Source organism: Humulus lupulus, chromosome 2 (assembly GCF_963169125.1).
Source record: "Humulus lupulus chromosome 2, drHumLupu1.1, whole genome shotgun sequence".
Lineage (NCBI taxonomy): Eukaryota > Viridiplantae > Streptophyta > Magnoliopsida > Rosales > Cannabaceae > Humulus > Humulus lupulus.
In genome coordinates, this window is record NC_084794.1 from 254,226,787 (window position 1) to 254,241,348 (window position 14,562).

Below are 14,562 nucleotides of genomic sequence, written 5' to 3' on the forward strand. Positions count from 1 at the left end.
GCATGCATTTACCACCATATAATAACATAATTCACATGAACATGCATATTATCATTAAATAGCATCATAATTCAATTATGGCCCTCTCGGCCTCCTAATCAAGGTCCTAACTCTTATTAGGAAATTCGGGGCATTACACAAACCCTAGGTTTCCTTGTGCATGCATGTGATCTAAAAGCCATGCATGACCTTGTTCTTGTGTTCTAGGGTTTAAGAGAAGCCTTACTAGTCGGATCTCCAAGTTGAGCACCATTGGGATCAAATAAAGCAAGGTAAGATGTTTTTGTGAACTTGCATGTTCTTGTCCCTCATCTAAGTTTCTTTCTACCCTAATCATTTTCTTAAAATCTGAATGTGGGACTTGGGGCTCGATTTTGAGAGTTTAGAGCACCAAAGGAAGGTTTTAAAGAGCTAAGGAACACATATCCAAGCTAGGGCTTCGAAAGGTAGAATTTATGGTTGAGTTCTTTATGTTTTATGATGATTCTTGTAGATCTGATTGTATAGGGTGTTTCAATATTTTTTGAGCTTATTTTATGCTTAAGGTTGAGATTTATGTGTGGTATGATGATGAAATTCCCTTATGTGGATTAAATTAATTGGTTAATTCAAATAATTAATCCAAGGATGTATGTAAAAACACGTTTTAACAGATTGCGGAAATGCTTAAACAGATGTATGATATGTGTAAACAAAATTACTTAATCAGAAACGTAAAAATAAAGGACATACGAATTTTTACATGGTATCAACAACCTTTGCAGGTTGTTACTAATCCACGAGGCCACGCCCAGAGAATGAAGTTTATTAGATAAGAATTATTCAAATTACAATCACCAATTGACTTATACAATCTTAAAGACTCCCTCTTTAAATTGTCGCAATCCCAGCAATTTGACACTTCCTAATAACACTTCCAAATGACTCAGAAACTTGAACTCCCTTCAACTTCTGGTCCGTGCACTAATCATCCCGAAGAGTGACTCACACTACAAGCTTCTCCCGAAGCTCTTAAACAAGGTGTCCTTGAGAGTTTTACCTGCAAAACAGTTAACAAAACATATGCAAGAAAAACAGAAAACAAAACACAAAGAGCTCTAGAACAAAAGCTCTTTGCACATGAAAACGACACTTCAACAAAATATGAAATCAATCTCTGAAGTGATTACCTAATCGTCTAGGTCAGAAGCTTTTATAGAGAAACAAAAGCATAAATAAAGAATATTCACCATTGATTACTTGATGCACAAGATAATTCTAAATAAGGTAAATATCCACCTGTTTTGACAGAACCGGATTCTGCTGGAACAAAAATACCCAGACTTTCCTAACCGAGACAAAAAGAATAAATGACAAGAATATTTCCAAGATAATTCCAGATTTATTCTATATACGGAAAGAGACATTACAGCAGAGAATATTACACAATAAACAGGATTTAATCAATAAATACAATATTAATTTTGACTAAAACCAAAAATTCCAATAAACTAAAAATAGAAACAAATCCCTCAAAACTGGGATTTTATAGATGATTTTCATGCATGCATGTGGCTAGGGTTATGCTAGAAATGCTTATTGATGTTAGGTTGTATAAAAATGCATGCTGCCAAAATTTCATGATCTAGCTTCCAATGGGTCAGATTGCACTCCACTACCTCTGTTTGTGAAAAATATTTGTGTAGTTGCATAGTTCTTTGTGATTACTTGATGTTAGGCCTTTGAAAATCATAAAAATGTATTTTCAAACCCAAGTTATGAACGTTTTGGCATTTTGATGTAAATCTGGAAAATTTCTGGGCAGTATGCACTGCCCAGATTGTTTTGACTTTTAAACGAGTTTTACTAATAAAAAAGCTATAAAATTTTGTAGGGTGTTATTTTAAACATGTGTAAGGGTCACTGTAAGATTTTAAAGGAAAATATTTTAAGGTGTAAGAGATGTGATTTTTTTCAAAGTTTTTCCTAGAATCTGGAAACAAAACTTCTGGGCATCAAACACTGCCCAGATTTCTTTAAAAAAATTTATGAGTTTTATTATTCCAAAAATTATGAAAATTTTAAGAAAGCTAATTAGACATGTATAAAGATCCCTGTAAAATTTTAGAAAGAACTAGGCTACAGTGTAAGAGAAGTAAATTTTCAAAGTTACCTTAAAATCTGGGAAAAACTTCTAGGTAGCACGGATTGCTCAGATTGCTTTACAAATTTGAATGAGTTTTGCCATCCCAAAAAATCATGAAATTTTGAGGGGAATTAGTTAAGATGTATATAAAGACTTTTGTAAATCTTTATAGAAAAATGTGTCACGGTTTAAGAGAAATAATTTTTCTAAATTTTCCCTAAAAGCTGTAAGGTGGTAATTTCGATTCTTAACGAAAAATAATTTTTGGGAGGTTAGTTCTCTTAACCTAAAATAAGTTTTGATGCGAGGCTTTCGCCTAGGTCCCTTCTATGACACAGAACACATGAACGATAGTTTAAGGGTTTTTGCCTAAAACTCAACTTAGGGCAAAAGTTTAAAAATGAGATTTTACCCCTTAAATTAAATAGTGGAAGTAAAGTTTTGGAAATGAGAAGAAATAATCCTTTGTAAAGATAACTAAGGATCTGGAGAATTAACCAATCCTAAATCAGCTTGAGTTAATTTAAAAGTTGATTTTTTTACCATTTATAAATTAAGGGTCCAATTGCCCTTCTTTTAAAAAATAACATAAAAAGAGATCCTAGGTTATGGATAAAAATGGTAAGAATGAGAGTTGGGTTTTTGTAGAATCTTTAAGAGAATGAGATAACATTGTTATATATTATTTGTAAGAGGTAAAAAAGCGGTATTTTGGTAAATGATAGAAATGGTAAACTTTCGTGAGAGGACGACAAGTTGGTATTTTTTTAAGATAGGAGTTGAGTATAACTCCTTTTTCCAAAAACCTAAATACGAGTTATCTGATAAGAGAGTTCTCTAGTTAACGAATATTAAGATGCATGGCATGGAGAGAGTGCTACGGTGAAGCCGATTTTCTCATGTTACTGTAAAGATTGAAATGAAATTCGACCTTATACAATGTAAGGTGTATAAGAGGCTATAGTATAAAGTCTCTAAGAGAACGTTATTGCATGTAGCTATGAAAGTATGCCATAGTTTAATCCAAGTACACTGTATCAATTACAGTAATTGCGAAAAAGGAAAATAAATAACATTGTTAAAGATCCAGCTGGGAGCTAAGGATTCAAGTAAGTTAGCCTTTCTCTTTCTTGACTACAACAAGAATATACTAGTGTGTGTTTATAGTAGTAGATTACGCTAGTTTTGTTTGGGTCATTACAACCAGGGTATGCTTAATGCCTACTCTTGCAATGCTTTGGCATTCTGCGGCTAAATGGTAAGTAGGTTCGGGTTGGAGCCGAAACCCTAACATAAAATAGTCCGGGTTGGAGCCAGGACATGTTAAGTATATAGTCCAAGTTGGAGCCAGGACAATGGTAACATAGTCTGGGCTGAAGCAAGGACAGTGGTAATATAGTACGGGTTGGAGCCAGGGCAATGGTAATATGGTCTGGGTTGGAGCCAGGACATGGTAAATATATAGTCCGGGTTGGAGTCAGGATAATGGTAATATAGTCCAGGTTGGAGCCAGAATATAAATGCTGGAACCGGGTTTAGGCCTGGATCCTTTACTGTTAACTTATTGATTAGTTATGATATGTGTTGTATATCTTGAATGTTTTGGAATTTTCTGCATGCAAGTTATCATGATATGTATAACGTTGTTTGTTAGGTACAATCCAAGTATTTGATTCTGATTTGGCTATTGTTTGAGAATTGTATGATAGGGTTGGGATTTATCCAATACCCTAATGATCAGTAGCCTTATGGCAACCCATTACTGGGTTTAGAATATTTGTGTGCAAGACTATTCTTACTAAGAGTTTTCGCTTACCTAGTTGTTTCATGTTGTAGGTAAGTGCAAAAGCAAAGTGGAGTAGTGAGCGTTGGAGTCTGCTTATGGATATGTACATGTGGCCAGACCTGGGGAGGTTTTTAATGGATCACCATTTTGAAAAGAAAAAGCTGAAAGTTTGTTATTTCTTTTGGGATAATTGTTTTGTTATAAATTTGTGGAAGAAAAGTTTTATTTTCTGTTTGCTAAACTAAAAGTGTGCGCACACGAACTTTTTTAAAAGCTTTTTTTTATATGGATTTTCGGTACATTGAGTTAAAAGTAAAAAGTTTAAATTTTCGGATGATTTTGGTCTTGTATGTTTTGAGGGTCGTTACATGCCTATCCCTCAGAATGGTCATCCAAAGGGATATGGTCTTCATTATCAATAGGAGTTGTCCATTGCTTCAAGATGTTTCTAGGGAATTGGGGGAAGTCAATCATGGGCTTGTTGAAGTTCCGTTTGGTTGTCTTGAGTAACGCAGCATCGCTCTTCCGAGCATACTTCCAATAACCACGCTGTTGCGTTTTGAAGATGCTCAAGTCGACTCAAAATGTGGTTTAGCTGAGTATGAGCATTCGAAGGACCTGGAACCTCGTTGGAAGAAGTCGAGTCAAGATCAATCGTGCCACCATAAGAAGGTGGGTGGTGGAGTAGATGAGGGTAGAGTTGCTTTCTGAGTTTTGGAAGTTTGTTTGGCTGATGGTGGGGTTGATGGTTTGGGTGCTTTTCTTTTCTAAGCTCTCATTTTAACGGCAACCATTTGTGGATTTAAATTTTGTGCACAAGGTGGTTGTGGGTGCTCAAAAAGCAAATATCACAGGTAAAGAACAACAACTAGCAACACAATCAATAATGTCTACTTGTGAATCATCTCAAATTGCTACACAAAAAAAAACTCCATAATCATAGATTCAACAAAGCCAATAAAAATTTGAGAAGTTACCCACTAGTGACCTTCTAAATTGAAGCTACTGCCTTGTCTTGCACCAAAAAGTAGCCAAAATGGAAAATGGCCACAACTCTCGCAATGGAGGTGGAGGCGAGGAGCAATTGCAAGCTCTTAGAACTGAGATATCCCCTGGATCACACGACAGCTGGGTTACGTCGGAGGTTCTTGGAGCTGTCTAAGGATAGTGTGTTTGAGTCGAAATTGCAACAGGACTGAGATGGGGCTGCTCACAATGGAGATGGTGCGCTTGGGATGGGTGGAAGAGAGTCGGGCTTCGTAGTGGAGCTTTCGCGGTTGGGCTAGGGCCAATGGAGATCAGCGAGGGGGCCCGTGGAATTGCGCACCTAGGTCGTTGGAATTGTGCGCCTGGGTCACTCTCGAATGGGTTTAGGCTTCTCTGTTTCTGGGTGAAGCTGGGGAAGATAAGTGAGGGACGGTGGTGGCTAGTCGGACGTGGACAGCGAAGGAGAGGCAGCTGGGATTGATCAGGGTGATTAGGAGAGGAAAATGCTTGGTGGCTAGGGCTGATGGTCAAAGAAAGAGATATTGGGCAGTCCTTTGTGTTTCTTTTCCTTTTTGTTTTGTTTTTTAAAATTGTCAGGCGATAGGTTGAAATTGAGGCGTGACACAACACAACCATCTTTGCCCAAAAACCACCCAAAAGCCCTGAATGTTTTGTGCATTTGCCCCAGATTGCTAAAGCAAAATATTATGTGTAAAAAATTTGCTACAGTAGGTGGAGATCGCACTTTATTGGAAATATAACCATTTTGCACCCTAATTTGCTTAAGCAAAATTCTAGCAATTGCATCAGACCCCCTAATTACTCCCAAAATGTTGGGGATTTATGGCTTACACTTTCTAAACCAACAATGAATAATGTTAATTAGATCAATATTTCAAACCTTAGAGACAACCACATTCAAAATATGGATGTAAATCTTGATAACTAAATAAACATATTCAAAATATGAATGCAAATCTTAATAATTAAAAAATAAGTAATTAAATAATTATAAAATAAATTTAGAAATATTTAACCTTAATATAACCATGGATTTAATGAGAGAATAACATAAATTAGTTCAAGAAAAAGAATAGACAATTGGAGAGAAACCTTAGATACATAAAATCATCACAAAATAGAATAAGGCTTGACATAAATGAAAATTTGTTGTCCAAAAACTCTATTTCTACGCTCCTCTTGAGATTTACAAAAGAAGATGTCCCAAATTCACATGCCCTCCCACATTGTCAAGAAAAAAAGGAAGACTTATATGGTAATTTTGGAGAATAAAAGTATTAGAGTTAGTACTTAGTAGTGCTTATAAAGGCAAGGAGATGTTTATGGTATTTGAGTAAAGAGAGGACAAGTCCAATTGGCTAGTCAGATTTTGCAGGAACTTTCACATTTCACAAATAAAAAAGAACACAAATAGAGCAGATAAAAAAACAACATTTTTCTTGCAATTTTATCTCTACTAGTACTAGTAGATTACCACCTCACAGGATGATACTTTTTAAAGTTCTTAATCTACTTTCATAGCCCACTCTAAGTAGAGTACGTCATAGATCATTTGCCCACCCACCCAAAAAAAAAAAAAACTTGTATACCATGAACCTAAAATCTAGTAATAAGAAAACTATGTTCTGTAATTCTTTTAGAAAAGCTCCATTAATTGCTGCGTCACATCTGCAATAACATTCAGACATGTTATGCTAATCAGATGCTGGGAAAACAAATCATAAGCTCAAAATGCATGCTCAATTAAAACAATCAAAATGAAAAAGAGACAATTCCCATATTCGATAAGGTGATAATTTAGTTTTCTTTCTCGCTACAACAAAGATACTGATCAAATGAGCATATAGACACAAAGGTCTACCCAAGATGTGTTTAGAAAATAAATTTTTAAGTAAAAATACCTTGAAGGATAGCTGGTGTTGCTTGGAATTCTTGCCAGATATTCCGATAGGTACCTAGATCCATATTAAGAAATTTGGCAGCAAGGTAAGTTGCTCCAGCAGCAATGTGATGTGGTTTGAACTGCAACCACAGTGAGCTTCGAAGCCTAAAAAACAAAAAACCCTTAATGTCAGCCAATAATATTGCCACGGAACACTACACTCAAGAAGGAGAAAGATACATAAACAGTCAATTAAATCAAACCATCCAGAGCAAAAGTTACACAGGAATTGTCTCGTACAGCCTAGCATTTATATATCACCACTGATGAGAAGAATTCAGTTACAAAAGTACCAGAGTATACATACCAAATTAACAATTAAAAGAAAGATGACCATAAAAGCAGACTTTGTTTCGAGAGAAAAAAGCAAGTCATTTTCTTCTTACCAACTAAAAATGCAGCAACTCAGGTAGAATATTTTCCAAGAACTCTGCAGGATGCTGAAAGAGTACCAAAACTACAACATACATAATACCCATCTAGAGAGAACACATGACAATCCCAGGCCCCATTCTGCTGCATGCAGGGGTAGTTTACTCCAGATACATATATGAGAAAGCAAAACAGTATACAGCAGTGTATCGCAAGCAATCAAACTTCTCAAAGAAAAGCCATTAACTTCCACTCAAAAGCTGGATCCGGAAAAGCTTGTCAAACACATGCTTTCATGCTCACGAAGTATATAACCTCAATAACTATATACAAATCCAAAATCATCCACCAAACGCCATATTTGCAGGCATGAGAAGAAGAAACCACCAGTTACATCATCATAATCAGATTCTGTGAACTAGTTCAATTATTCCTCATGTATCTCATACTAGCCTATTTAGAATCATAGATTTTTAATTACATTTTCAGACTACAAATTCAGCTCTGCCTGACATCTTCAAATTCATTATTGGTGATCAAGCATATACTCTTGCAGGGAAAACCAAAATGATCTGTTCTGAGCAGTTGGGGGAATGACCATCAAAAGGAATTTCGACAATTTATGATACATATAAATATATACACTGTTAAAATATAAAATCAAAGCAGCCACCTTATTTTAAGTCAATTGCAACCAGCTACATTTTAGTAGTTTTGTTAATAAGAAAAAATTTGCAAACTAAAAGCCAATGAAAGAAACAAAAATCAAGATCCAGACATCCAAAAGCAAGGAGGTCCTCTTCGTTCCTAGTTCAAATAAAGCTCAGAGAGCACGAGGTCTGTGGGAAGAAATGGATAAAAACATGAAGCAGCTAAAAGAGTAGAAAAAAACCTAACTGTAATAAAAAATAAAAAACTAAAATTTGGGAGGAAAAAAAAGACCTATAGTGGAGGTAAGACAGGAAATTAGATGAATCCCTAAATAAAATGGGAGGCCCTAAAGCCCCACCTCAATCTCTCTCAGATATAACATGGGAACAATTCGTGAGAATTGTAGGCTTCCAAATAATTGGAATCTTCCCAAGCCTCATTTTCTTGTTGATGCGATTGTGACATGCATGTTGATGTCTTTAAATTTTAAGAAAAAATACATAACTAAGAGCTTTTATGAATAATAAGAAAAATGGTAATATTATAATTATTATCATTAAATATTACATAATTAATGAATGACTGCCATGATGAGAATATATATAGTAATATTACTAAGATAAAGAGAGTAAAAGTAGCAGCCGTAGTGAGAAGATCCAAAGGTAATATTACAAAAATTACTATAGTAAAGAGAGTAGTAGCAGTCGTGAAAAAATAGAGCAAGCGGTAAAAACAGTAATAATCAAAATAGTACAATCATAATTTTTGCAGTAATAATAGTAAAAGAAAAATATTAGCAATAACAGCAGTTGACTTACTATAAGAGGTCACTGTGTAACATAATATTGTAAGAATTATCATTGTATAACTATTACATAATCATAATTGTGATTGTGATTGTGCTGACAGGAAAAAAAAAGACTGGAAATAATACTAAAATAGTGGTGGTACTAGTAGTAGTATACTAGAAACAACAACAATAAAAATAATACAGAATCATAATTTTAGTGTAATAGTTAAGACTCCACCCAAAACGACTGGATGTAGTGCAAAGTCTGAGCCACATTCAGTCTCAAGTAAGCAATAGGTAAAAGAAATAACAACATTAGTATTTATCAAAATACATATTTTTTTATAAAAAATAAAACTAGCAAGTAGTACTTGGATTTAAATGGCTTTAATTTAATAAACATAAGAGAGAAACAACAATAAATACCAAATTAAAGATTGAGCGTTTCTCTACAACGTAGAAGAAGTAGAGAACAAAAGTTCAGTTCTTTCTCCCTTTTTTTTAAATAAAAAAATGAGTGATGCTAAAGGCACAAAATTCTAAACTCAAAATTTACATTGTATCATCCTTTTTAACCACTCATTAAGATCCAACATTAAAAAAAATAATAATAAAATAAGTGGTTAAAAAGCATGCCACATTGTGTGTAATTTTTTTTTTAAATTTAGGGTGCAAGACGAGGACTTCCTAGGAAGTTAGCCATCCTAATAGTACCATCACCCAACCATGCTTAACTACGGATGGGATCCAATGCATTAGTGTTGATATGATTGCACCCCATTGTGTGTAAATTTTGTGTCCCAATCTCTACTCATAAAAAACTAAGTGAGATGAATAATATTGTCAGAAGAGTAGACCTCCACAATTACATGACTTAAAGCACGGAAAAATATTTTTTTCCTTTCAATATGTCGAAAGGCTAAAAGCAAGCAGCTACAGTTCTTCCCCACAAACCCATAGTGCATTGCCTAAAGCACTATCTTTTTGTACTTATTTATTTTTTCTCAGCCAGTCCACATCAAGGGGAATGGATCATTTAACAAGCCACCCTTAAATAAATTTTATATATATGAAAAAGATACTTTCCAACCAATATAAACTAACAGCAAACCGGCACATATGATATGGCCTCTACCTACCCCCAAATTGAAAGAAAGCAAACCTGGACCAACAACCAAGCGACAGGCAGCTATATGTTACAGACTCTATGTCTGTATGGTACTTGAGAAGATTTATGCCAAGAAAATCGCACAAAGTTAGAAGTTAGATAGAGAAGTAATTTGGGTTCTGTGGCTAGTGCTACATCCAGTAGCTGACTACCAACTTCATGGGGCTATATTTATAATGGCAATTTTTACTTCAGATGCAAAAAAACAAAAACAAAACTTTCCAAGAACAGCATATCAATCCTCCAGCTAAGAATATCAAACAGGGCAGCACGCTAATCTTGTGTAGATCCTGCAATTATATGCATGCCAAAAGAATCAATAACCCATCATATCTACACATAGAAGTTGCTCTAAAGAAGAAATTAATGACACAAGCAACACAGTTTTGAACCATTAGAGAGCAGGAAAGAAACCAGTGCATTCTCTACCAAGGACTAAGCCTCCTCCACAAATCAAGAATCTGCATTTCTCTTGAGACTCTAGCATCCACTGTCAAAATTCTATTCCTTACACTACATTTGTATATGACTACTTGGTAAAATACAGAGAAGGATTCAAAGAAGTAACCAAACATATAGCACCTGAAGAATGCAAAGGATCAGGATACTGATAAAAATTAACCCAAACCACATTCATTGTGTACATCCTGTGGTAACTTTAAGATGAGCCAACCAATTTTGAACGTACAGGTGGCAAGGTATATACAGAAACAAATAGCACCATTAAGTACACAAGTCACAAATAAATCCAACAAATGAAAAATAAGTTAAATGTGTAAGACAGACTTACCCTTCACTGATCAAATTCAGAGCCAGAGTCACCAACATTGTTTGTGAAAGACCTAATTTGTTAAGAACAGATGTAAGGGGAGCATATGGATGATGCACATTCAGTTCAAAGTTTAAAGTAGTGAGTATCATATTTTCAGCTTCAATCACCCGTTCCCTATACTGCTCAAACCAGTCCTGTTCAACATGAAACCATAGACATATCAGTACATGAACTTTGATGTTTTACGCCTCAAACTCAACATAGAGAATGTAATGTATCTCAACTCAATGAAGAGTAAAACTTTCCAGTTAGCAACTAAGTAGGGCGTAATCTTTTAAAAGTGCAAACTAGAACAGATAAAAGAGAGAAGGGAAAAAAACTAAGAAATGGATTTTCTTTTATGTTCCTATTCTAGTGGAACTAATTAGCTCAAGGAAATTCCAATTCCTAACGATACTTACAACAGGGAGCAGATAGGACAAAAAAGTCATATCCTGCTTATGGAATAGCTCACAAGACGCTCGCAGCACATTATTCAAAGGACGTGCTGTCTCCTCAGACTTAGCAGCAAGAAAAACAGCAGCAGTAGCAATCAACTGCACAATAGATAAATCAATTAAAGAAATTTAACTACCATCGACAAATACAAAAATGAATAGAAGTTAGGAAACTCACGAATCTATCATGGCATGCATGTGATCTTCGAACAAAAAACCGGTGGCACAATACCATAGCAGTAGCAGTAGTAGTCTGTGGTCTGAAAGATGATAGAAAACAGATTCGTTTAAAACTTTGATCATTAAATCCATCAGAGATCTCATTCTAAACAGCTTACACTGACACATAAAAGTTCAATAAAGATAGAAACAACATAAAATAAGAAGAAATTTCAAACAAAAAAACTTACAACTCAAGCCGCAAGCCAAGATTCTGAATGAAAGCACAATAAGAGTACCGCAAATGTGTCTCGCGCATAGCATCAATGCCATCTTTTCTCGACGGGGAGTGTCTCTCAATGTCATCCCTTGACATAAAAATCAGTTCTTCATCGTCATCCAATTTCGACCGATCCCGTTTACAGGAAGTGGAAGTCGTGGCATCGGAATTGAATCTTGCAGGAGGCCCAGAATCAAAGCAGGTAGAAGGGTCACAATCATAAGCATTGGGTGGCAAATAAGGTCTTCCACCACTACTATCTCCCCAAGTAGAATCTGAAAATTTTCTCCTCTTCCAAGAGGGTCCTTCACTATGATCAGGCTTAACATAGTTAGAATAATTTAATACATCCCTGTTATGCCTGCCTGAAAAGTCATGAGGGTTGTTCAAACTCCTCGTACAACCATTGTTTCTGCTCCTACTCCGACTGTTATTAGTATTGTTACCGAAATTGTTTCTACTTAACGAAGACCAATATTCATCATCGTTTGTTCCCCATTGAGGTCGAAAGTTTCTCATAAACGACATAATTCCTGGTAATTCAAAACCAAAGCGGCAACAACAACCAAAAAAAAAAAAAAAAAATCAGATCTGATTATTTCTTACAATCATAAAATTTAAGCCCAAAAACGCACAATGATAACATAAAATTCTTGTTTGTTCATGGAAAAACAAAAAATACTACTAAACAAACTAAAATTCACATCAATCAGAATAGAACTCCATGGAAGGCAATAGATTAAACGATTAAAACGATAATCAGAGAGTAATAAGCTGAATGATAATCGATATACGTACGTACCTTGTAAAACGACGAGGCGATCGATGGATCGATTAGAAGGTAGGAAGAATAAACCAGGGCTTGCAGAGGAGGATAGGTGAGAAAAGAAGGTAAGAAAATGTTTATATAATGAAATTAGATAAGTAAAGACGCAAAGGGCGAACTAATCCAATCTCTCCTAACTCTAACTCTGTCTTTTCATTCACTTGCTTTACCTTTTTCATTTTTTTGTGCCTTTTTCATTTGTTCAAGTTCACGATGCGCGCCGTACGTGTAAAAATAAGAGGCCGAGACCCAATTTACCCGCCCAAATCTTTTTGTCTTCTCGGCTAAGAGCTGAAAAAGCCCAGTTTTGGATAAGGACAATTGTTGCTTAATGGATTTAGGCTTATTAGCCCAATTTGACAATTGCTCAATTGTTTGGGCTTAGCAGCACAAACTCACTAGCATATTATGAGAAGAAATTTATAACTTTACCAAAGTACACTCTCCTTCGACCATCTATAATGGTATACAAAATTAGTTATGTGTTGGCTAAATATAATTTACTCTAGAAAATACTTGCTCTAAAGTTGTACTAAATTTGGCCTATACTAAAAGTTGTGCTAAATTTGACATACAATATAGCATGTTGTATGATTTACATCACCATAAATAATATATTTTTTTATTTACTTTTATGTCATTTTTATTATTTTATTGTTATCTTTATCTATTAGTATTAAATGCTAGATTTTTTACTTTATTATTTTATTATTATCTTTAACTATAGCAATAAAATATAAAAAAAATTATTACTTTTTTTTTGTATATTTTCAATAAATATCAAATGAGCATTAATGAAAAATTAGTTTTTGCATCAGATTTTACATTTGTGCATTGGAGCATAGTACTAAAATTGTGCCAAATATATTAAATATTAATTTTTGCGCCAAATATAGCACATTATTTACATCTCTCATTAGAGATGATCTTAGAAAAATATACATATTCTTTATACTTTGTAAGACAATTTTAAATTTTAATTTCTTATCAATCAGGTCCCTAGTTTTTTAAATCGTATCAATTAGGTTCCAAAAATTTATTTTTTCTCAGTTAGATCCCAACATTTTAAAATTATATCAATTGAATCTCTAAATGATATTTTTTTATTTAAAATACATTAAAATGGTTATTTTTATATTATAAATATGATTTTTTTTTAAATTGTTTAGAAAATTTTGAAGTAATAAATAAATCTTTTTTAAAAATTGAAAAAAATAATAAAAACTTAATTGTTGTGATTAGTTCTGTAACGCCCTGGATAACCAAGACAGTTACACTGTGTGTTTAAAATAGTGCAAGACTTGATAATCAAGTCATTTAAATAAAAAGGTGATCCTAAAGACATAATCAAGTTAGGGTTAAAAGATTTGGTCATAAACGGATAATTTTCATTAAGATAAATATTTAGTACATGGGACCCCAAAACAGGGTTTAAAGGACAAATTTACAAAATTCCAAAAAATTTATATAATCAAGGCCACTCTAATGGAAAAATATACATTTTAGGTTTCTGTCCCTGTACAAACCCTCGGTCGTGCGCGGACGAGCAGCTGACAATGTACACCTCGCCCCCAAAGCTCTCCAACTCATGGTTGATCAATCTTACCATTGCCTTTACCTGCACCACATAGCACCCATGAGCTAAGGCCCAACAAGAAAACCATAACAGCAAAGCATAATCAATAATGATAATCAAATAATTCACAAGACAGATAACCAGATATTCAGCAGGCCATAGTAGACACATAATCAGTGAGGACAGTCAATGAATCACCAAGCATTCGTCCATATATTCAACAAGCTATAAGCATCATATTAACAATAGTAAACATATTTATATTCAACAGTTTATCATATTCATCATACAATACTCAGGGTCAGCACCCTTAGGCCGCACCCTCTGATTAACCCACTAACTTTGGCTCGCTTAGGTCGAGTCCAATGTTTATCTAGCTGACCCCAACTCTCAGTGGCCGAGCCGCGTCTTGTGTGCAAATTATCAGCCCTGGCTCTCTTAGGCCATTCATTTCATGCTCACATGGCATATCACAATCATACAACATATGTATTTAAATATAGGGAAACTCAGTCCCAACACAGCCACACAAGGGTGTAGTTTTCTTACTTTTAATTATGAACGGAGAAAAAGAAATGGTTTCGAGTACGATCCTCAGCCTTGAGCCTTG

The 14,562-nt window shown here is 34.6% G+C and overlaps 1 protein-coding gene across 7 annotated transcripts; it reads right to left on the minus strand.

Moving 5' to 3' along the window:
* Nucleotides 1–6,219: 6,219 nt before the first annotated feature.
* On the minus strand, nucleotides 6,220–12,545 carry LOC133819216 (cyclin-T1-4-like). Of its 7 annotated transcripts, none has more exons than XM_062252406.1 (7): nucleotides 12,353–12,542; nucleotides 11,522–12,083; nucleotides 11,290–11,371; nucleotides 11,076–11,210; nucleotides 10,633–10,808; nucleotides 6,821–6,966; nucleotides 6,220–6,587 (listed from the first exon to the last, which is right to left on the minus strand). In XM_062252406.1, the coding sequence occupies exons 2-7, from the start codon at nucleotides 12,076–12,078 to the stop codon at nucleotides 6,556–6,558; spliced, it is 1,128 nt and encodes a 375-aa protein (XP_062108390.1). In that variant the 5' UTR covers nucleotides 12,079–12,083; nucleotides 12,353–12,542; the 3' UTR covers nucleotides 6,220–6,555. The 7 variants fall into 7 exon arrangements, 6 of the variants coding, with proteins under 6 accessions (XP_062108390.1, XP_062108393.1, XP_062108392.1 ...); XR_009886286.1 differs by lacking the exons at nucleotides 6,220–6,587; nucleotides 6,821–6,966 and adding exons at nucleotides 7,261–10,132; nucleotides 10,257–10,498 and having other exon boundaries at nucleotides 12,353–12,545; XM_062252409.1 differs by lacking the exons at nucleotides 6,220–6,587; nucleotides 6,821–6,966 and adding exons at nucleotides 7,261–10,132; nucleotides 10,257–10,424 and having other exon boundaries at nucleotides 12,353–12,545.
* Nucleotides 12,546–14,562: the final 2,017 nt, after the last annotated feature.